At 51.4% G+C, this 23,959-nt stretch overlaps 1 protein-coding gene across 5 annotated transcripts; it reads left to right on the top strand.

Annotated features, from left to right (window-relative positions):
• The first annotated feature begins 6,168 nt into the window (after nt 1-6,168).
• On the top strand, nt 6,169-23,797 carry Oxtr (oxytocin receptor). Of its 5 annotated transcripts, none has more exons than XM_052174483.1 (4): nt 6,169-6,373; nt 7,402-7,550; nt 7,650-8,694; nt 20,220-23,797. In XM_052174483.1, exons 3-4 carry the CDS (start codon nt 7,776-7,778, stop codon nt 20,465-20,467), a joined length of 1,167 nt encoding a protein of 388 aa, XP_052030443.1. In that variant the 5' UTR covers nt 6,169-6,373; nt 7,402-7,550; nt 7,650-7,775; the 3' UTR covers nt 20,468-23,797. The 5 variants fall into 5 exon arrangements, with proteins under 5 accessions (XP_052030443.1, XP_052030441.1, XP_052030440.1 ...); XM_052174481.1 differs by lacking the exon at nt 6,169-6,373 and adding an exon at nt 6,505-6,761; XM_052174480.1 differs by lacking the exon at nt 6,169-6,373 and adding an exon at nt 6,505-6,802.
• The last annotated feature ends 162 nt before the right edge of the window (nt 23,798-23,959 follow it).

Below are 23,959 nucleotides of genomic sequence, written 5' to 3'. Positions count from 1 at the left end.
CCCTTGGGCGGTGTGTGTCCATCCCCCAAGAGCGGTGGCTCAGGGTAAATGCAATCTAATGTCTCTGTGTTCCGCCTGCCCAAGCTGCTGTTCCCACACCCCAATGGTGGGGAGGAATGCAAAACCACGGCAGTGATTCTGGGCTTTCTGATTGTTTTTATATTCAAGGTACTGGGGATTGAACCCAGGGCCTTGGGCACGCCAGGCAAGCATACACCACCAGGCTACATTGCTATGCTTCTTACCTAGATTTAGGGCACTGATTGGCCAAAGTCAACGTCCATGAGTAGGTGGCCCTTCTGTGCTGTAATTCAGGGGGAATTCTGTTGAGTGCAGAATAAGTGTTTTGGACATATTTGTGAAACAAACGTTTATGCATGACAGATCAGGAAAAGAAAACAAAATATTCTGTAAAAACCTGCTCTGGATCCCAGAAAGGCAGACTTCTGTCTGGTGTCTATTTGAGAAAAAATAGCTTTCTTTGTTTTTAATTTTTTTAAAATTAAAACAGAAAAGCTAATGGGTTGTTGGAGCCGATGGGAGAGGGGAGCTAAGGTTGTCTGCTGCTGGAGACAGGCGTGTTTGGAACTGTCAGCCTGTAGGAATTCCCCGTGGGCGGTGCCTCCACCAGCAGATAAGCTGGCTGCAGAGGAGGAGAGCTCTGTCTCTTTTGCGTTCCTGGATGAACCAAGCCCGCCTGGGTCTCTGGGAGCTTCTAGGGAGCCTGTCAGGCATTGCTGTGACTCCTTCAGTGCCCATCACTCTATGTGCACTGGTCCATTTGGTCCCAAAGACCATTTCCAGTTTCATCTCTAGAATAGTGTCAGTGCTTCGGGCCTTTCCTGAGTCCGTAGGTGGCTCGGTGAATGGAAGCACGCGTCTGCAGCCTGGCTTCATTTCTGATCCTGGTGGAGCGAGGATAGGGGTCTACCCTGCCTGCCAATCACTGCACTGCTCGTCCATGCCGGCATCACTGTTGCCTGGATGCTAGGAGTAGCTTCTATATGTGTGTGAATGAGTGTGTGTGCGCATGCGTGTGCGCGTGCGTGCTGTGCATGTGGGCATGCGTGTGTGTGTGTGTGTGTGTGTGTCTAGGACAACACGTGTTATTTCTTCTCAGGCAGTGTCTCCCCTTTGACGGGGACTCTTCACTGACTCGGAGCTCAACAGCTTGGCTAGGCTGGATGGCGAGTAAGCCTCAGGAATCTTCCTGTGTCTACTTGCTTAGCTCCAGGACTATAAACGCGCACCACCATGTGTAGCTTTACGTGGGTGTCAGGAGCCACTTTCAGGCCCTTGGTTTGTGGAGAGAGCACTTTGGCCACTGACCTCTGTCCCCAGCCCTGCGGCAGCTTTAGCTTCTTCTGTGCCATTTGTTCCCTTCCAATCTGTGCCCCATGCCGGTGGAAGACATGGACACTAAACCCCATCATTTCTTCTCTTCACTCCCACCCCACAAAGCTTCCCAGGATTTTCAGAGAAGAGATCGAAGTCCCCATCCGCCAGGTCTCATGGCCTGGCCCCTGCTTCTCTGTTTTCTACACCAGCCGTGTTCCCCTTTCTGAGTCAGATGTGTGCCCTTGAGAGCGTCTTCCCATCTTTGAACCCCTGTTTCTTCATCTGGAGAGCAGACATCATAGCCAGCATCCTGCAGCCGATGAGGCCCTCAGCCAGGTCCACGTTGCTCTCAACTCTCTCAGCATCTCCTCCTCCAAAGATGGACAGATTCCAAAGATCTTGATCCACAATAAATCTTTTCTTCTGTGAAAATACAGCCTGATTTTACTTTAAGCTCTGTGATTTCCCCAAGGAAGACTTTCTTCTCCCTCTGCTTCTTTTCTGCTGTCTTAGACTAAGTGGCCATCGTCCTCCTCAAGAGGATGCACTTCTGAAGCCACTCGTTAGCAGGATTTGTGTTGTCATGTCCAATGGGACGCCTCCTGGCTTATCTGAGCCATTGGTTCCCCTTGGGAAGAACAGCACACATGTATGAATGGCATACTTTCTTACTAGGAGGCCGCCTTCAGCTCTGTTCCTGGAAATAAAGTTTCCAGGAAGCAAGGACCTGGCTCCAGTGGTTGACTTATTGACGGATGTTCTCAGGAACCCATCAGTCATTTTCTGGCCACATTTTTATTGATAGGCACAGATGATGGGGAAAGTAATGGGTGTCTATACAAAGGACAGGGAGCTGGGACCAAATGGAGGCACTCATCAGCAGAATGGAACATTCATGTTATAAGGAGACTCTGTGACCACCTGCTGAGCCTCAGAAATTGGCATCTTCTCTGAGGGCCCGGGTGGTAGGGAAGGGCCCCCCTGAAGTAAGGGCTTGGTGTACCCAGCACACCTATTAGGTTAGAAGGAGCTACTGGTACAGGATATCTCCAGCCCATATAATTTGTCTTATTGAACTGAAAAGACACCTGGGCTCCATTGGCAATAAAGATGGAGGCTAATTTCATGAGTATTTCCACAGGGCACTCCTGGAGTGGGGATCGTCAGCATGGGAAAAAAAAAGACTTAAATCATACAGGAATGTGACCAGAAAATGATTGGTTCCCAAGGACATCCTTCAACAAATCAACCACTGGGACCAGGAGGCCCTTGCTTCCTGGAAACCCGATTCCAGGAACAGAGTTGAAGGAGTCCTTCTTGTAAAACACTCCTCGTAGACACTAACTCATACTTGCTTGTGCAGCCTCAGGAGGTCAATATTTAGGGAAACTGAGTCTTAGAGAAGTTCTTTGAATAGGCCATTCAAGTGGAAGGTGGTTAAACTCCACCAGTAATGCTTATTTATCACTGTGAGTTCACGGTTTGCTCTAATACAAAAAGCACATTTTTCCTTCTTTTCTTTCACCCTCCAAGGAACACGGGGACAAAAACACAGGGTGAAGAGTCCAAAATGATGCCGACTGGGAGAATAATTCAAGTTACAGCTGCATGCTGGCCCTGGAACGCAACCACCCCCTGAACATCCCAGGCCAAGCCAGGCCACATGTCCTGCTGGCCCTGGCCTCTTGCCGGCAGTAGCAAATGAAGAAGGCCCAGGGCACGGCTGCCAACAGCAGGAAGATTGTGGCAAAGCACTCTCCACCATCAGGCCTGAGTGAATTACTGACCCCTCCTGGAGGCAAGAGCCCAAGCAGAGATGATTTCAGGGAGAGAAGGGACTGGAGGCAGTGACCACTCATTTCCTCACTGACTGCAGAGAGACAAAATGTTCCAGAACTGGAAAACTACCACATTACTAAAGCCCAGGACCCATTCCCAGGGGCATGCCACAGGGGTCATTCTTCAGACAGTGTCTGCCCCAGGGGGTGATCCTGCTCTCAATAGAGTGTAACAGCCATGGGAAATGCTTCTTTCTCTTTCATTTCCTCTTCCACCACTCCATAGTTAATAAGTGCACAGAGATCCCATCCCTGTGTGTGTGTGTGTGTGTGTGTTAGGGTTTTACTGCTATGAGTACACACCATGACCAAGGCAACTCTTAAAAGGACACCATTTAATTGGGGCTGGCTTACAGGTTCAGGGGTTCAGTTCAGTAGCATCAAGGCAGGAACACGGCAGCATCTAGGCAGGCATGGTGTAGGGGGAGCGGAGAGTTTTTCATCTTCATCTGAAGGCTGCTAGGAGAAGACTGGCTTCCAGGGAGCTAGGATGAGGGTCTTAAAGCTCACGCCCACAGTGACACACCTACTCCAACAAGGCTATACCTCCAAATACTGCCACTCCCTGGGCCAAGCATATTCAAACCATGACAGTGTGTGTGTGTGTGTGTGTGTGTAGGTACCCTTGGCTGTCCTCCTCCCATGCCCCCACCTATTGCCCAGCCTCAGCTTCTCTCGCACTATCAGATGGGCTTTTGTCTTGTGATTGCTGCACACTAACCGGTGTGCAGCTCCTGGAGTTCCTGGCTCCAGACTTTGTTCTCGGTGAGCCAAAGAGCACGTGGCAGGAAAAAAGACAGAACTACACTTTCTGACATTTTCAGTGTCACTCAGGCTAAATTTACAAATTGAGGACCACCATGGAAAGCATTTCTTCCAGTGCTTGGAGACACACCTTTGAGACCCCTCAGCATCCTGTGTGTTGTGTGCTAGAAGTTGGCCAAGCTTCATCCCATCTGCAGGGGATCGCCAATGCCCAGCCCACTCCACTGGCATTTCAGGGAAGGGCGCCTGTCGTCTTTGATCCCAGGACAATGGCTTCCTGGGTGAGACTACCTCCTGAGAGCTCTCTTGGACCGAGTGCTTTGCCCACCTTTGGTTGGAATTCATTGTCACTACACTGAAAACAGACAAGTGCCTTTCTCTCTGGGTAGGTTTCAAGGATGCCAGCGTGTGCCTTCCCCTTCCTCAGGGCCCTTCAGAGCGAGCAGAGCCTCTTTTCTTTGCCGGTTCTCACACATACTGAGAGATTAAAGGAGGCTGTGAGTATCTCACTAACTCCTGTTCAGATGCAGGCCAAGTTAGAGAACTTGGGTTTTGCCTGGGCTGAGTGGTCCTTAGGAAATCCACAGGAGACACAATCACCTGCTGCACAAGACTGCACAGGTCAGGGCCTGTTGGGAGGAGAGCCAGTGCTGGCGAAGTGGCTGACTAACTTGCCCCTTGAGAGCCATTTTCCTCCAGGGGAAAAGCAGGCTGCCTTCTGCAAGCCCAACACTTCCCTTCCCAGATGTCCTGCTCAGGAGCTCACCAGCACTGGCTGATACGTCCTCATCCAGCCACCGATGGAACAGGGATATTAATTAGACCCACTCGTAGGAATAAGACACACGCGTTGCTCTTTAGAAAGAAAGGAGGGCGGAGAAGATGGCTCAGTGGGCAAAGCAAGTGGGTAAAATGAGGACCCAAGTCCAAATCCCCAGAAATTATGTCAAAGCCAAGCTGTTAGCATCTTCCTGTCATCCCAAGTGCTCCTGTGACAAGACGGGAGACGGAGACAGGAGACTCTCTGGAAACTTTCGCGTCAGCTAGCCTGGCGTGTGCCGCAGCAAATGGCAGCTTGTCTCAAACAAGGAGGAAAATTAAGACGAACCCTTGAGGCTGTGGTGTGACCTCCCCACGTGGGCCACAGCATATGCCTCCCTCCACCACATACACAGAAAGAAAGCTGGAGTGGTAGGAGACCAGCCCTTTGTTTTATATATGGGAAGGCTGGGGCTGCTTCTGACCTGAGTGTCTGTAACCTTAGGCTGTCTTATGTGGGACAGATACTATTGGTAAAACTGTGATACAGAAGACAATAGCTTCTGCCTCCAGCCATTAACTAATGCTCAGGGAATCCCAAGATACCTTGGCGCTCATGGAGAACCTCAGAGCAGGGCCCTGGAAGTCTCTGCCCCTAGGAAATCTTGGCACAGCACTATAATTGTGAATTCAGGAAACACTGCTCCTGGCTCACTTAAGTCTCTCCACATAATTAGAAGAGGGAGAAATAAAATGTCAGAAGGAAATAGGAAATATGCATTTAATTCGTGTTAAAGAGCCCTGTTTATTTCTCTGTCTTGACCCTTTCTGTTCCTGCTTTGGTCCTTGGTCACAGTAAATCAGTTCAAAAAGCGATTTCAAAATAGAAAAGGACCAGGCAGCAGAGGGGCAGCCCAGACAGTGTGTGTGTGTGGGAGCAGCTCGGGGAGTGAGGGGTGCAGCCCGGGTAGTGGGGGGGGGTGCAGCCGGGGCAATGGTGGGGGGGCAGCCCGGGCAGTGGCGGGGGGGGGGGCAGCCCGGGCAGTGGGGGGCGGCCCGGGCAGTGGCGGGTTGGGGGGGGCAACCCGGGCAATTGGGGAGGGGCAGTCCGGGCAGTGGGGGACAGCCCGGGCAGTGGTGGGTTGGGGGGGCAACCCGGGCAGTGGGGGACAGCCCGGGCAGTGGAGGGGCAGGCCAGGAATTTGGGGGGGGGCAGCCCGGGCAGTGGGGGAGGGAGGGACAGCCTTTCACATTTAATCTTGCTCTGGCGCCAGTTAGGATTTTAATTTTGAAGTGTGGTAAGAAGGCAGAGGTGGCCTTTGGCCCATTGAGAAGCAGAATAACCTTAGACGCAGACAGACTGGCGGGTGGGGAGGGGATACAGTGTGTGTGTGTGTGTGTGTGTGTGTGTGTGTGTGATTTCCATCACAAACTACCTAATATAAAGATTTCTCTCAAGACTGGTGGAAGGAGCAGACATCTCCCATTCCTTCTTAATGGGAATATGAGCAAAGCCATTCCTAGCTCTCTTTAAAAAGATGTAAAGAAAAAAAACCCGAAAAGGCGAAGAAATGCGACTGTATTAAAAGCTACTCAGGGAAAAACAAACGTCACTTTCCAAGGTTCCTATCTCTGAGAACGTCAAGAGATAAAGCAAGAAAGGAAGGAGTTAGGTAGGTCGTTTGCGAAGTTTAAGCTACTATGAAATAAATCTTGAGCTACTACTGGCTTAGCTGACCTGGCTCTCTGGGATCGCCGCGGCCGGCTTGCTCTGCCCCCTAGCGGACATATGTGGTGCCGCAGCTCCGGGCTCCAGCAGTAGAAAAGCCGGCCACCTTCAGACAGCGCCGCGTGCTGACGCGGTCTGCTCACAGCCTAGCTGGCGCTCTCCTCTTGCCTTCCCACGGCATCCAGACACCAGCAAAGCCGCAGGCTAGGGGATTGCAAAGACGCCGGGATCTACCGGTGGTGGCACGGAGGGTGGCGCCAGCAGCTCTCCCAATCTGGGCGGAGAGTCCATGCATCTCTGAGGCCATCCAACTGCGATGAGCAACTTCCCCGGTAGCAAGGCAACTTTGGGTTAACCTTCAGTCTCACTTCAGGTGGCCGGCTCTTGCGCACCGTGGGGGATAGGGTGGCTACCTACCTGTAGGACCATCAGGTTTGGAGGGAAGGCTCTGGCGTGTCTCCCGCCTCTGGTTCCCGGAGGTACTCAGGATATTCTGAGAGGCTGGAAAGTGATAGCTTGGACGAAAGATGCAAAGCCCCTGACTGTCGGGGCTCCTGGGCTGGGGGATTCTTGCGAAAGGCGTCCCCTGGGGTCTCTGGCTTAGCAGCCTTGCGTCGCGCGGGGGTGGGAGGTAAGGGGAGGAGCACTATGCTTGCAGGCAGGAATCCCTCCCTCTGGAAGCAACCGGCGGCGCTGGGAAGTTCTGGGAGCCGGGCTTGAGTCTTGGAAGCAGGAGGTGAAGAAGGATGGGCTTTGAGCTGGAGCTTTTGGGGGGACCTCAGGAAGATGTACCTGGAGTAAAGCTTACCAAGATGGGGGCTGGCTTCGGGGATCCCTTAGGAGGTGGCTGTGCTGTGTCCTGACAGGAGAGGTGTAGGTTTGGGGGCTCTCTGTGAGGAGAGGCTACTGGGGGTGTGTGTGTGTGTCCTTGTTCATGGGGAAAGTGGTTAATCGCAAGGCTCTTCTTTGCAGGCAGAGGGCTGACTCTTTCCTGGGACCCGAGCTCAAGGGCATCTGCAGAGGCTCAAAGAAGGTACCTCAAACTGGGATTTCTACAGTCACCACCGTCAAGTCACCACCACTGAGGAGCCCCATGGCTGGCCTTGTGCCCTGAGACTCAGGTAACTTCAGATTCCCAGGAAGGGGACACACACCCGTCCCCTCCACGCATCCTAAGTGAATTGCAAAGGTCTTGTCACGGTTCTCCTGGTTTGTTTCAGGGAGAGCACACGCAGGTCAGTGCCGGGTGCTCCCGGTAGACACCTGGACCGAGCATCGGCTCCGCCCCACGTGTCACGCTTTAAAGGGGTGCTCCCTCGGTGTCGCGGTCGGTCGTGGTCGCGGTCATGGAGGGCACGCCCGCAGCCAACTGGAGTATCGAGTTGGACCTCGGGAGTGGAGTGCCGCCGGGGCCGGAGGGTAACCGCACGGCCGGCCCGCCACGACGCAACGAGGCCCTGGCGCGCGTGGAGGTGGCGGTCCTGTGCCTCATTCTGTTCCTGGCTCTGAGTGGCAACGCGTGCGTGCTGCTGGCGCTGCGCACGACGCGCCACAAGCACTCGCGCCTCTTCTTCTTCATGAAGCACCTGAGCATTGCCGACCTGGTGGTGGCTGTGTTCCAGGTGCTCCCGCAGCTGCTGTGGGACATCACCTTCCGCTTCTACGGGCCCGACCTGCTGTGTCGTCTGGTCAAATACTTGCAGGTGGTGGGCATGTTCGCCTCCACCTACCTGCTGCTGCTGATGTCGCTCGACCGCTGCCTGGCCATCTGCCAGCCGCTGCGCTCGCTGCGCCGCCGAACCGACCGCCTGGCGGTGCTGGCGACGTGGCTTGGCTGCCTGGTGGCCAGCGCGCCGCAGGTGCACATTTTCTCGCTGCGCGAAGTGGCGGACGGCGTCTTCGATTGCTGGGCGGTCTTCATCCAGCCCTGGGGACCCAAGGCCTACGTCACATGGATCACGCTCGCCGTCTACATCGTTCCGGTCATCGTGCTGGCCGCCTGCTATGGTCTCATCAGCTTCAAGATCTGGCAGAATCTGCGACTCAAGACGGCAGCGGCGGCGGCGGCCGCAGAGGGGAATGACGCGGCCGGTGGAGCTGGGCGGGCGGCGTTGGCGCGGGTCAGTAGTGTCAAGCTTATCTCCAAGGCCAAAATCCGCACAGTGAAGATGACCTTCATCATCGTACTGGCCTTCATCGTGTGCTGGACGCCGTTCTTCTTCGTGCAGATGTGGAGCGTCTGGGACGTCAATGCGCCCAAAGAAGGTAAAGCATGCAGGTGGAGAGAGAGAGGGTGGCAGGCACAGGAGTCTTCCTTGTTCCACACCACCATCATTCTCTCGTCCATAGACCAGAGGAGGTCACCTCTCTGAGTCTCCAGGACTACAGCTTAGAAATACCCATGAGCCGGGCGGTGGTGGCGCACCCTGTAATCCCAGCACTCTGGGGGGCAGAGGCAGGCGGATTTCTGAGTTCGAGGCCAGCCTGGTCTACAGAGTGAGTTCCAGTATAGTCAGGGCTATACAGAGAAACCCTGTCTCAAAAAAAAAAAAAAAAAAAAAAAAAAAAAAAAAAAAAAGAAAAAAGAAAAGAAAGAAATACCCATGAAAGTACAAACTCTTGCCAGAAGGCAGGCAACACCTCCAGCACAGGCCTTGGGCAACTTTCAGTGTGAAATTTCTTAATGTGAAGGGGGAAACTGAGGCAGGCGACCATCTTTCCTACAGAGATAGGATGGAGGTGGGGTTTCAGGCTGAGCGCAGGCCCAGGCTTCCTCTGCTTGGAGTTCACTTTGTACTTTAAGCCAGACTGAGCCCAGAAGGTTGGGGTTGGACAGGGCCAACCTTCAGAAGGAACAGTTGGTCCAGTGGAAGCTGAATAGGTCTTCCAAGGGACCTCTGGGAGGTCAAGACAATTCCAGAGTGTCTTGTGAGGCAGAGGTAATGGAGAGGTGAATAGGTTAGAGGGCAGGGACAGGGCTGGGGTGCTAAGGGAGGAAGCCAAGAGGACAGTGGTCTGCTTTGACCCAGAGGCTGTGTGACCGTGATGCAGGAGGGAAGAGCCGTCCTCCCTAGAGGACCACTGAGGTTATAGGATAGGATGGTGGCCTGCATACATTAGAAGCCAGGTGGGGGTTGAGGAAGGAGGAGAGGCATGGCGAAGCAGAGAGGTGAGGAGACATGCAGGAGGACCTGGACTCCCCGCACAGACCAGTCGGAAAGGACTTGTCTGTTGTCACCCTAGATGGTGCAAAATCATATTATGGATATAACCACTAATGCTCCCAACACCAAATCCCTCCGCTTGGGCATTTAGCTTCTCAGTACAGGGGACCTGGGTTTCGCTGCTCTACTCTGCTCCTTTCTGGAAACCACAGTGATTTGAGCCCCTGGATTCACTGAGCCGTCCTGCCTTGCTCCACAGTGGCCAGGACACCTGTCAGTCAGGATTTACTGCTAGCCTGCAGTATGCAGGGCAAAGATTGCTATGAGGATTCTGTCCATTGTGTGCTCTCTGGTCACTCATTACAAAGGCCTTAAAAAAATCATTTCTACTGAATCACACAGCAAGTTTGGCTGGAGCGACCAAACCTGGGGTTTCTTGAACCTGAAAATGAAGAGCCCCAGCCAGACAACTGCATGGGTTACAAGGCTAAAATGGGACTTTAAATAAGGCTCCAGGCCTAGCTGCTTCCTCAGCAGGGTTTAAGGATCCTAGCCCATGGGGTGCAGAGGGACTCTACTACCAATGGCGGCAGATCCTAGATGAACAAACACCTCTTAAGGCGAGTCTGGGGGATACCTCCTGAATTAGTAACTTCTCTTGTGTCTGTGACAAAAGTAACTTAAGGGAGAAGGGTTTCTTTTGGCTCACAGTTTGAGGGTGCAGTCCGTCACGGCGGGAAGAGGTAAGAACAGGTGTGAGGTGGCTGGTCACATTGAGGCCACTGCAGAAGGCAGGCAGAGATGAGTGCTGTCGCCAGCTGGGGTCATTATTCAGTGTAGGTCCCAGCCTACAGATGGTGGCACCCACATTCAGGGTGGGTCCTTCTTCCCTGTGTAAACCACTCTGGAAATGTCACCACCACAGACATATCCAGAGATGTATCTCCCAAGTGACTGTAAATCCTGTCAATCATTACATCTGACCTCCAGTCCTGTCTCCTATTCTAACTGGCTCTGAGATGCTAGCTCGGGCCCCTTTGTCCCTCCCTGACTCTCTGTCTAGCTCTTAGGATGAGGAAAGTTCCCTGTAGTGCCTGTGGTGGGCACCTTGAAAGGCCTTTCTCTTCTGTGACCTAGCCCAGTGGAAAGCCATGGAGGGGGTGGGCACAGGGACCCTGGGCGGGTTTTTCCTTCTTGGGCCCGGAACACCCTCCAGCTTGAGCATACAGGTTAAACATTGCGATCAGATGGGCAGTTTTCAGCGGCTTTGGCTCCTGGAGGAGAAGGATGCGAGCGCTTATATGGAGCTGTCTTCCTGGGTTCTGCTGCAAGTGGCTTTAGCGCTCCAGCCCGCAGAGGTTTGATGAATGTTGTGGACTAGTGAGTGAGGCTTGCTTCACAGCACAGTTCTCCCCGTCTGATAGGTGTCCCGGTGCACCGGGAGAACTGAAGCGTAGCCTCTAGCTGGGGAGGTCGCAGATTTGGGGAGCTAAGCCTACAGCCTGGACCACAGCATTCTCTGCAGAGCCAGGGGTGGGGCTGGGGCTGGAACCTGTTCCCTTTCACCCCACCATCTTGTTCTGGCAAGTTAGAAGGCAAGAGCACCCAAAGGCACCTCCTAGTGGCTGAGCTGTAAGGCTGCTAGACTCCATTAGGCCCTGCTGAGAGATGTCCTCAAGCACAGGAAGGAGCAAGGCCTCACCAGACACTTGATGCCATCTGTAAACTTGGGGCCTCTCAATAGTGTCAGGGTTATCCCCATCTGAGAAAGGGGAAATGGCCATGATGGAGTGAGACTCCATTTCTGGCTGTCAGCTTGAGAAGGCAGACAAGTGCTCACCTGTGTGTGCCTGGACTGTCTCCAAGTCTCAGCAAACTCAGTAAGTAGATAAACTCGCCCTGAACGGGAGGACGGAAGCCAGGAGACAGAATCCATACCTTTTATCTCGGCCATAGTCCTTAGACCCCATGTAACCTCCCACAGGAGATGGACAGGCTGAACTGCCCCTCACTGTGCCCCTCCCAGGGAAACTTCAGCATTAGGATTACCTGGACTCTTGTCAAAATGCTGGTTTGTGTGTCCCATTGAAGACCCGCAGGCACAGAGGAGACACTTCCTCCCTGGCCCGATCATCCTGACATCCCGGGTTCTTCTGAACCTACTTGTGTGTGTCCCACCCCATCATGACCCTGCCAGCAATGTGGTGCTCTCAGCACTCCAGGTTCCAAACCCTAAAGCCTTGCAGGTGTCTGCTGCTTTAGCCACGCCCCCTCATCTGTTCTCTCCTCTCTCTTCCCATTGCTGCCTTGGCGAGAAGCATGACTTTCATCTCGTCACTCTTGGTGGTCTGGGACACATCACCTTGTGTGTATGTGATGTGTATGTGTGTGTGATTCATTTTATATATGTAAGTGTCTACGTGTATGTGTGTGTGTTGGTATATGTCTCTGTGTATGTACATATGTTCATGTGGGTATGGGTACATGACTAAAGGTATCTTTGTGTGTGTGTGTGTGTGTGTGTGTGTGTGTATTTATGTGGGTGTAGGCTTGTAGGTGAACCTCTGTATATGTGTATTTATTTTGGTGTCTGTTTGTGTGCATGCATTCTATGTTCATGTGTGTTCATATGGGTCTTGTATAATTGTGCATGCATCTGCTTTCATGTTGGTTAGGTGCATGAGTGTGTATGTATTGTGTGTTTGCTTGTGTGGGTGTTGGTTCATTTGCATTTGGGCATATACACATGTATGCATATGTGTATGTTCATGCATATGTGTATGCACTGTATATTTACTTATGCGTATGTTGGTTCATTTGCATGTAGGCATTCATGTGTATGTCATGTGTGTCATGTGTGTTTGTGTGTACGTTGGTACATATGGGATGCAGGGAACATTAGTGTGTCTACATGTATTTTGTGTGTATGTGTGTATGTGTGTGTGCTCTGTTCATGTGAGAGTGGATGCATGTATATGGATGGTTATGCATGTGTGTTTAAGTTCTCATGCACTTGTACACACGAGCATGTGGAGACCCAAGGTCAACATTATCAGCGGCTCAGGGGCCTTCCACTTTGCTTTTGAGATATTGTCTCTCTGGCCTGGAACCCACTGACTCAGGCTGTGTGGCCCATGAGAGCCTCAGTTTCCATCTCCATCTCCTCAGCAGTGGGAGGGCGAGCCTGGACCACTGTGCTGGTGTATCAACATGGGCGTTGTCGATCTAACCAGGTTCTCCTGCTTGCAAGGCAAGCACTTTCCCAGCTGAGTGGGCTGTTCAGCCTAATATGACGTCTGCTTTTGAAAAGTAAGAAACAAATTTTAATAAATGCCAAGGCCTTAGGGAGCCAGATTTTGTGTGTGTGTGTGTGTGGTGGTTTTGAGAGCAGTAGTATGGTAGGCTGGGGCAGTGGTAGCAGCTAGCTGGCCTGGGGTTGCTGAGAAGCAGGGTGACAGGCGGAGGAGAGCCTAGCTCTGGATTTGGAAGTGTTCTAGACCATTGGTGAGGGAGAGAAGAAGAGACCAGTGTCCTCACTGTCCTTTTCCTGGGCTGCTCCCTCCTGGGTCCTAGTCGCTGGGAACAGCTTCTGCTCTGCCGCTCAAGCAGTTGTTGGCCAGGAGATGGCGCTTCTGTGCCGGGCCTCTGTCCCCTTGGCTGCACCTCACACCTGAACTATCACTCTGGTTTGTTCTCTCTCTCCCCACCTTGCTCTCTGAGCGTGAACCTAATTTGCCCAGAGGGAACTGCATTTGAGTCCAGACACCCTGTTAGCAGGCCACATCCTGTCATCTACCAGGGAGATTGTCTTTCTGCCTTTCTGATGTGCTGGAGGAGGTGGCCAATTTATCAGGACTTCCTGTCTGCTAATTTCATGCTTCAATTCAGGTCAGTCCCTTATCGACCTCTTCTTATTTTCCAGTCTCTGCTTGCAGCCTGGGACACAGCATCAAATGGGACATACTCTCCAACCCGGGAGTATTAAAAAATAATGAGAACCTGATGGGATGACTCCACACTAGAAGTATTCATTTCCCATGTAATGTGAATGTTCGTTGGAGGCAGGGAGTGACTGATTCTGTGTCCCTGTGGGGGGGGGGGATGGTGAGATCAGGAGGGTTTCACAGAGGAATGGATGTTTGGAAAGGTTTCTGATGGCTGAGTAGGAGCTCACTGTACAGAGAAGCAGTTACACATTGATAGTTGGAAGCATCGGACAGTTACTTTATTATTTTTCTCCATTCTCTATCCATATGAGTTGGGATAGTTGGAAAGAATTTTAGTTGCACACAAATCACTGAGGTCCTGGTTAGAAGGGTGATCTGACTGGGCACACGGGTGGGGGGTGGAGCCTGAGAGCCTACATCTTTGGCACTTGTACAGGCGATGCTAAGTGGTACCTGTGAAGCTGGCCTTCAACAACACTTTGAATAGCAGAGCTTCAAGATGTAGTTTGTGACCTAAGCCCATCCCTTGCCTCTCCATGCTTCCATATGGGGCGACATGGAATATGCAGGGAGATCTGTCTTTTCTCCAACCTAGTGGCCTCACATGTTGGCCAGATGTGACTAGAGCCCAAAGAAAGGCTGTAACCAAGATGCTTTTCATCCTAGCCCTGAAATTCATGTGGCCAGCACATTTCAGAGAGTTCTAGAACAATCCTAGCTGCAGAAGTTCAGTCTTTGCAAAAATGCATCTCTGTGGCATATCTCAGAACCCCATGTTTATGTAAACATACATTTAGAAGGAATATTTTGAAAGGCTTGCCAGAGCCCTCCTGCTACCCCAGCACATGTCCCTCTAGTAACAGGAGCTCGCCTTCAGTTTTACATATTTTGGGGGGGGGTTTGTCCAGGAGGCTGGCTTCTTGGCTAAGAATTTTCAGAAGTGGCTAGTGGCTGTGACTCAGAGGAGAGGGGGCAGCCATAAGTCTTTGTTTGCACTGTGTGTGAATGCCAGGGTTGCCTCACGAACAACACAGCCTGCAGGGGCTGTGGCCAGCTGTCCACCGGCTGTTCTGGGCTAATTTGGGCCCTCAATGCAGGGTACAATGACTGCCTGGAAGTACAAAAGGGGGAGCTCTAGGGGCTTGAGTAAAGCTGGCCTGGTGGGGATGGCATGCTGGGTGCTATTCCCCACTTCCCCAGCCTTCTGCATCTTTCCGCCCATGCATCACAGCTATGAGGCAAATGGAAGGAGGGCATGGCACCCAAGCACCAGGCTCTGGCTAGTCCACACATCCCTGCTGGCCTGTCCTCAGCCAGATGCTGCTGCTCTCAGTTAGTTCAGAGCTGACCATGTCATTCAATGTGTGAATCCCTGTGCCCAGGAACTTGATGAGTCTACATGGGTCCCCATGCCAGCTTAGACCTGCCAAGAATAAATTCACTGGATTCAGAGGGTGGATAGACGTTTGAGCTCCCCCGCCCCGAGGCAGCTTTTGGGCAAGTGGATGGTCCAGCATGCCCACTCATTGTCCCTTTGCAGGGACCAGCCATACCAGGTGGACAGCCTGGGCACCTGCCCAAGACCTCTGCTCCTGGGGAGGGTGGGATTTGTATTTCAGGAGAGTAGGCGACAGCTGATTCTTCTGGTGAGATCCCTGAAGGATGAAGGTCTCACTCTGCTGCAGAAACCCTCCCTGCTGGGCTAATTACAGTGCTGGCTGTGTAAGTTCCCAAGTGGATTCTTTTGAATTTCTCTAGTGTATAATCAATCTCAGGGCTACGTTTTTCTTTTCTTTTCTCTTATTTTTTTCTTCTTCTCTCTCTTCTCACCTCGTCTCTCCTCTCCTCTCCTCTCCTTCTCCTCTTCCCTTCTTTTCTCTCCCTCCCTTCTCCCCCTCCCCATCTGTCTGTCTTTCTATCTTTCTGTTTTGATAAGTGCTAGAGGAAAAGAAATTAAGGGCAGTTTATTTAACCCCTAATCAAAACCCTGTTCTTGGACTTAAATGAATGACAACAGTCGATCCCATCTTTTAGCCACAGCGACAGGAAGTCCTTACCCTCTGGCTTTAAGACCCTTTCCAGTTTCCCACTTTCCTGTGTGGCCTTCAATGTCCAGATGAGGAGAGCCACAGTCATAGGTTAGACATGGGATGGAGGTAATTAAGACCTGGTTGTTTGGGAGGAATCCTGTATTCCAGGTGTCCCTCCTTGAAGAAGTTTCTCCTGGGCTCAGGTCTCCTGTGTCTTGGCTCCCTTCCCAGGCAACTTTTGTGCATGTCTCCATTCTGGCTTCTGTATCTCTCTATTTCTGTCCTGACGTCATGATGGCATTTTCTTTTGGGAAATGTGACACATGGTGAGGCCTACAAGGATCTTGCAATCTGGAATGTCTCTGCAAGGAAGACAGATGAAGGCTGGGTTCCTGGCCCTTGAACATCTCCACTGAGCAGTCATGAGAGGCGGCTACTCTTCTGCCCAGAGGCAACAAGAGGCCCCCACTGTGAGCACGGAACAGCCTGTGCTGGCAGTTGAAGACTGAGCTCTGAGTCCTGAAGGGGTGAGACTGCAAACTCCCCTCCTTGAAGAGAGGGGACCCCATCATCAGCGTCTTAAATGGCTGGGACTACAGCATCCTTTTCTTGAAGGGGTGGCACTACAGCAGCTTATAGCCTGTTGCACTTGCCTAAAGGCATAGAGTAGATCACTTAATATCCTTAGAAAGCAGATATGTCCAGCCTTTTAGCTTCCCTGGGAAACACTGGACAAAGACAAAAGATTATCTTAGGCTGCATGTTTAGATTTCAAGGATGTCCAGTCCACAGTCCGCAGGTTTTGAGAACATACATGTTTATTCTATGTGACACTGAGACATGGCGTCGTCGTTTACAGAGTTCTTACTTGAGAACTGCACAGTCAAGCTTCAAAAAAAAATTAGTGTGATGTTTTAAGTAAGTTTACAACTTTAAATTGTTTCGCATTTATGGCTTTCTTGGGCTGCATGAGACCTGTGGGCTGGATGCTGGATGCTCCTGCAAGCATTAGCCAACCAGTCAGCAAGTTAAGAAAGGAGATAAACAGGTAGAATCTCAGTGTGGGAAAGCACCAAGGGATGATGTAGCCTTGGACCTCCAGTCTGCAAGGCTGGTTAAGCAGAAGGCAGAGGAGTGACTGTATGTGCTCAGAGCTGGTGAGTCCTGGCTTATGCCCTCACTGAAGCAAGTCTTAGCACTTCCCAGTGCTAAGTATGTCCCCCAAGTCTCCAGTACAAGGGTAGATATTGTAGAGAAAGACATCACAAGTCAAGGGTCCCTGTATCCTTTCTGAGCTATTTGTTCTGTGGTGGAGCTAAGCCTCCGTCCAAAGTGCTTAAACCTTCCAGACATTGACAAGCTGGTGGAGATGGGCAGTTTCACTGGGCAGGCCTCAGGGTGTGGACCTTTTAAGACTGCACAAGTGTCTACATGTCTGCCAGCCTTCTTGGCCACACTCTGGAAGCAGTCAGAGACCTAGCCACATGGCTGTGAAGCTTCCAGAAGCTCAGCCTCAGGGTCTTGCATCTTCACCTCACCCGGAGTGTTCTGCATTCCCAGACTCACCCCAACCCAGGGAATACAGCAAGCCACGTTCCTGTGGAGCGGGTATCTCTATTGGGGGTTACAAAAGTAACTTGTGTATCAAGTGCATCCCTGTCGTTGAAGCAGTGTTGGTGGCGATGAGGAGGCCATGCTCACTGTCAAGGAATTTGAATTCTGAACCACCCTTGCCTGTCATCCATATCAGTCTCATAACACTCCCGTGAGGAGTGCTTTTGCTTCCCATCTTGCAGATGACGAATCATGGGTGCAGAAAGGTTGAATAACACAGCTCCAAAATATAGAGCCAGATCCTTGACTTGATCTGTGTGTCTTAGAAGCAAAGGCAGAAGTTGATTGTGCTGACTGCAGTGTAGGAGTGGCTTCTTCCTGCGGCCCAGGCTGCCCTAAGTGTACTTGCTCTCCACTTCAGTGCCCTCAGCATCTACCCTTTAACTCCTGCCCCTCCTACAGGCACGCCCTCAAAGACAGCCTTACTTTCTGTAAGGATGACAAATACTTAGGCTTGTGGGGTTCAAGGTCTTGTTCACAACTGTTTGACTCTGCCCCTGAAGTGCAGAAGCAGCCATCGACAGCCTGTGAATGGGTGGCCATGGATGCATTCTAATAAAACTTTATTGATACAAACAGAGTGCAGGCAGATTTCAGCCCATGAGCCATGGTCTGCTGACTCTGGGTCTGTGCTTGGGGACTCATCTGTCCTTGAGAGGGATAATGATTTACTGGAAATCCTGAAGTCCTTTCTCAAGCACTCACCTGTAGGGACTCTATCCTAAGAACAGGGATATTCTCTCTGTGGCCCGCACTGCGCTAGCTCAGCCTGTGCCTTGGCTTTGGGGCCGAGCTTTGCTAATGGGAACCCACTCAGACTGTGAGAATGAGAACCTATTTTCAAAAGGAACCAGCTTTGTGACTTTTGGATGGGAAGGCGCAGTGTGTGTCCTCATGAAGGTCACCTTCCTACTCTGTAAAGTGGGGTGCAGGCTGCTCTGGGAACTGCACCATCTGGGAAGCCTTGGACAGGGGCACTGACATCAGCCTGCCTGCATGGTCCCATGGCCCTCTGGGAACAGCACATGGCATGAGCTGACAATGTTCCGTGCTTTGCTCATTCTAAATGCAAACTCCTGATGTCAGTCACCAAGGTGACCCATCAAGTTACACATGGAGAGGATGCATACCCAAAATACCCAGAGCCAAAGATGCTTCTCTCTCGATTTTGGAATTTTTGGAATAATAATCTATCTTCGGGGTGGACCTGAGTCTAACCATGAAATTCACACATGCTTCATGTATACCTTGCATGTGCATGCGGTCCAAAGGGAATTTTACTTGGGGGTTTTAGTACAGTTGGGCTTTTGACTGACATATCACATGAGGTCTGGTGTGACACTTTCCAGTTGGATAATCATGTCAGCATACAAAATCTTTCCAACTCGGGAGCACTCAGAATGCCAAGTTTTCTCATCAGACGTGCTCAGCCTGTACTTTGTAATTGTACACAGCGGGACAGCCTGGTATAGCCTGGTGCCTTTGGGTCTGGCTCTGAGATTTCCTCTCTTATATCATTTCTATCTTCTCTGGGGCTGACAGTTTGTTTCACTGTGCTTGGCCTTTATTGATTTTTGCCTCTTTTATGGCTTTGAACATATTCTATTTTTAGTCTTGTGGGCAACTTTAACCTTAAGGCATCCATCAGCGTTCATCTTCTCTTTACCCAGCCAAAGAACAAACCAATAGAAAATTCTCTTTAGTAAAAATAAGGAATCCGATCATAGTGGCGTTTCTTCCTTGGTTGTTCTCTATTTCTTACCCTGTTCATTTTGGGGATTAGATGTCCCTATTTGCAGTTCTAAAAACTTGTTTGACGAGGTTCAGTTATTTATTCCTTGTCGATTGTAGCTTGCTTCTATTGAGTCGGCACACCAATGCACTGTATCAATAGCTCTTAAACATGGCTGCTCTTCAGAACCCTGACGGCCCATCCTGCCACTGCTGAGCCCTCTCCTCGGGGTTCTACAACTTGAATATCACCCAGGTTCTCAGGAGCTGCCCTGCCTGGGGTTGCCACTCTGAGAACCCCCAGGCCGCCCAGCTGCTACTCTTCTGTGGCTGCTGGGGACCTAGCTGGCAAGCTTCTGTTCTCTGCACCCAGACGCTGCCACCCCAGCCTACAAGTGAAGATCGCTTCCCTGGGTTGAGATTTGACTTCCGAAGTGAGTTTTGAAAGTTTTTTTTTTTTTCTCTGAAAGAGAAAACCTGTGGGTTTGCCCAGATCGGAGGGGAATCTCCCTTCCTGAGTGTTGGCCAGGCAGAGACTCTCAGGCTCACTGTCATCCTCCTCCTGGGTTTCTAGAGAAGCCACCAAGAATTGCCTCTTGTCAGAAGCAGTCTCCAGTCTTCGGACTTCAGGCCAGTGAAAGAAGCCTAGATTTTGCTTTTATTCCTCCTGCTTGAATGTACCGAGGAGTGGGAGTGTCTCTTCATCCTGGTCCCTCAGAGCCTGGCTAGTGCCTGGCATGTGTTGACGCCCATTGCCTCTTTCTGGGTGCTCCTGGGTACCTGGCACTCTTTGACCCTCAGGCGGGTTGGACATTCTTATTGTTCCGTGTAACTGAAGGGACTGACCTGTCCGTGCGAGGTATGGCCATTAGATGTAGTGACCGGTACTGGCTGGGCATTGCCAATGAAGGCTGACATCTCCTGCCCCCCTGCCTGCCCTGTGTTCTTTGCTGCCCGAGTAGCAGGCACTCGAGCATTTGCTGGGTAAAGGATGAGGGAGCAAGTGGCTGTGGTGCATACAGTACCTGCTGAAGGACAGAGGCCTTCGGAGCCTGGGGACGCTGGAGGAAAGAGCAGCGGGGAGGTTGCTTTTAGGCCTTGCAATGCCCTGGTAAGATCGGGGAGTGAACCCCGAGCCAGGATGTGGGACAAAGACATACCCTGTGTGACTGGCATTTTGTCTTGTGATCCAGCCAGTGGTAGTTGGGATGGCTGTTACTGGGGCAACCGTGGCTGAGTCAGGAGAATCTGGGGAGGCCCCAGAGTGACGCCCTATTCTCCTTTCCTCTCGACCCACCCCGCAGCTTCCGCCTTCATCATCGCCATGCTCTTGGCCAGCCTCAACAGCTGCTGCAACCCCTGGATCTACATGCTCTTCACAGGCCACCTCTTCCACGAACTCGTGCAGCGCTTCCTCTGCTGCTCCGCTCGCTACCTGAAGGGCAGCCGGCCCGGAGAGACAAGCATCAGCAAGAAAAGCAACTCGTCCACCTTTGTCCTGAGTCGGCGCAGCTCGAGCCAGAGGAGCTGCTCTCAGCCATCCTCGGCATGAGCCAGGGGCCTGGCCCACCAGGCCGGCCGGTCGCTGGGTTGTGTGGCCTCTGCTCTCCCCCCTGGTGGCTGTGCACGGAGCTGTGTGAGGTGCCTCTTGGTTGGCATCCCTCCTCTCCTTGGGTTGGCTAGAGCGTGTGTGCCATAGTCTGACTTACGATAGGGAAATGTCTCCATGGGAGATGACAGGGTCACTCAGCCATCAGAAGGTCACCCGGACTCCCACCTGTTTCTACTACCCTGACCCAAGTGCTCCTGGGTGGTGGGCGGACTCTCCTGCACCTGGCTTTTGTTCCCCGCTCCCCTTGTTTATCCTGGTATCTTGTGAAAGACAGCACACCTAGGATTGGTGGCCAGCTACTTGAGGAAGCCCAGTGTGCTGAGACAAGGAGTGGGAAATGCGGCTCCAGACCGAGTGGTGCGACTTTCCTTCTGAGCTGAGTTGTGTGGAGAGATCTTACCATCCTTAGGGCATCCCAGAAAGCACTGGGAGCTGGAAACGCCTGAGCCTCGAAGCCACCTGGCTCTGGAAGGCATTTCAGTGAGGGCTGAAATGTTGAAGACGCTGTTGCTTGGCAAACATTTGGGAAGGAAAGGGGGATGAGAGGCACCAGGACAGACAAGGGAGAAGAGCTGTTTATACACAACGGTGACCCATGCATACGTGATCCTAGGAGCACTCACGTACATATGTGTACATGCACACACATGCAAGTATCCCTACTCACCCCCACCTCTCCTTTTCCTTCCCCCACCTCTCCCCAGAGCTGACAGATGAATAGCAAGGTTAGTGCCAGATCAGTGTACCAAGATTGTTCCTATTCCCTGATAGTGCTGGTGACCAATGGGAAAGTGAAGTAAGGAGCGTTCACCCGTAAAGTCCCAGAACGGATGAATAAGGGGGCTCAGGTTAACAGAGAAATGTAAGCCCGTGCCCTGAAAGCTCCAAACAAGCACTGGAGGGAAATGAAGGAGAACAAATAAACGGGGCCACCTGGTGCTTATGAATCAGAGATGTAATATTATTGGACAGATTTGATGTAATCCTCATCAAAATCCTAGCTGGCTTCTGCAGAAATTGATAAAGTGATCCTAAAGTTCCCAAGGAGATGGGAATTGGGGTGGTTAAGATGCTTTGGAATTTATGGTGGGTGTGCAAGTCTGAGAATGTATTAAAATTAATAAAACAAACTCCAGAGGCCGAGGAGATGGCTCACTCGGGGAAGTGTGGCTGAGCAAGTGAGAGGACCCCACTTCATCAGCCCCGCCTCCACGTAGAAGGTGGGCTCGGTGTGTCTTAACGTCAGCCCTGGGGTGTGGGGGGTGACGGGTGGATCCCAGAGACTTGCAGGGCAGCTGGCCTAGCCCGATTGATCAACTCGGATTTCAGCAAAGGCTCCAACTCAAGATAAACAACTAAGTAAATCAAAATAAGGTGGAGAGTGATGGTAGAGAACACCGGAAGTCGACCTTTGGTCTCCACATGTACCTGTGGATATACAACATACACACGCTTACATGCAAGCATATTCACACACATATGCACACACGCTCAAAACCACTAAACTATATACACTTGAAAATGTGAAAAAAAAAGCATTCAAGAGCTGAGTTCTGGGAAAACCAAAACGATGGATGAATTTCTTGGCCTATCTTCGAGTGCAGTTTCTCCTGTGACTCACCGCCTCCGAGTGTCTGCAGGAGAGGCAGGCTCTATTCTGGCCTGTGAAAGCAGTGACGGTCCCCATTTGCCTTTAACGAAGGCCTGAGGGAAGCTCTGCAGCTCCGTGTCCTGTCTTCCTTAGGACAGCATTTTCCCAGGCGTCTTAAAGGTTTGTTTATTGGATTCACATGCTCTCAAATGTCCTCTCAGCCTTGAGCGCAGGATATGACTCTGTCTCAGAAATACCTTTGGCCATTAAGTATAGGACACAACTGAATAGTGGCTTTCTGTCTGTGGCTGGGCACTGTGCACTGTGCACAGTCCTTTGAAATATCCAGACTTAATTCTGCACTTACTGGAATATATCAAAGGCGCTTCCAAAATGTCTAGAATCTGTAGATACACTTTGTTACCCACCCCCACCCACTTCTGAACATATTTTCTTCTGCTACACTGCAGTATTTGCCCAACCCCATACATGTACCTGTATGCTCATATACACACATGAATATGAATCAGTCCAGTCCATTGTTCAGGGAGGAGGGAGCCATGTGCCACAGTGGCCAAGTTCAACATCAATTTAGGGCAAGCTGGCTGACAGCAGCTGGAGACAGGAGGCAATGTCATTTTTGGACCCAGGGACATGAACCTCCGTGCATGCAGTGTCACACCAGCTAGTCCCTGCTCTTTGAGAAGCTAGCAAGGTTTCTTTAGTGTGTCTGTGCCTATGTTCTAGACCATGCTGCTCTCCCGGGTGCAGACATGGAGTAGCCTGTTAGCATGCATGTCTTGCAGATGTTCTGAGTCCCTGCTGTTCACAAAAAAGTTGCTATCCTTAGAGCAGACAGGTGTCACTAGGGGTCAAGGGAAGGAGTGACTCAGATATTCTGACCATGGGCACAGTGTTCCTGAGAGTCCCAGAGGGCGTAGAAACCTACTGGGGTGCTGCTGTCAGTCTACGTGAAAAGCTCTAGCTGGTCCTTGGGTCTTGTCCTGACACCTGTCTCTATGACATAAGTGACAATTGACTTCACCCGCAACATTGGATTGCCACTGTACTGTCCTGAACTCACAGGAAAATAATTTTACCATTTCTCCAATTGTTATTTCCCCAACAAGAGCTGAGAATCTCTAGGGGTTCCAAACACTCTCTCCTAGTCTGTGGCCTGTATTCTCCATCCTCGTATCCCACACTTGACATACCCCAATGTCCCTTCCTGTTTCCCATCCTGTTTATAGTCCATGTGCAGGGCTGAAGGTTGTATTAAATTGGAGCATGCTGAATGCTCTGGAATATTTCATTGTTCTGACCACGAGAGGTCAGTGTGCAAACTGTGAGAGTTACTTGGGCCCTGCAAGAAAAGAGTCTGCATTAGGAAATCCATGGTCTCCTTTTGGGACAAATCTGAGCCACCACTTCAGGGAGCACAAGGGGATGTCAGTGCGGGCTGCCGGATGACTGTGCTGGCTTTCAGCCCGTAGCTTCTGTATGCAATTGCAATGAGATGCCCCTCGGTACCCGGGGTGGATTCCTCGATAGTGTCATTTCATGGGCATTTGTGTGGTGCCCAATGTCCCCTGCATCTGGTGAGTGACCCAGCCAATCCTGAAATGCCTGCTTTACCAGCCGCTTCATAAATGGTGCACTTAATAAACTTTTTTTCTGTATATTCCATTGCCGTTTTCCTTCCCTTACCAAGAACAGCGGAATCTTCTATGAGTTTCCTGGTGGGCTCCGGGCTCACCTCCTGCTGATGACAGCTGCACGGGCTGTGGCAGGGACCAGAGGGGCACCTGGTATTATTCTCTGGAGTCCTAGGTGAGCTCATT

This window comes from Apodemus sylvaticus, chromosome 2, assembly GCF_947179515.1.
Source record: "Apodemus sylvaticus chromosome 2, mApoSyl1.1, whole genome shotgun sequence".
NCBI classification, from domain to species: domain Eukaryota; kingdom Metazoa; phylum Chordata; class Mammalia; order Rodentia; family Muridae; genus Apodemus; species Apodemus sylvaticus.
Note: the sequence above shows the minus strand (reverse complement) of the source record. Positions and strands in the feature narration are given on the sequence as shown.

What these genes read in the sequence shown, in the direction of transcription:
- Oxtr (XM_052174483.1), top strand. Translation starts at nt 7,776, where the DNA reads ATGGAGGGCACGCCCGCAGCCAACTGGAGTATCGAGTTGGACCTCGGG. An exon ending in CGTCAATGCGCCCAAAGAAG is followed by an intron (nt 8,695 to 20,219) that starts GTAAAGCATGCA and finishes CCCACCCCGCAG; the next exon opens with CTTCCGCCTTCATCATCGCC.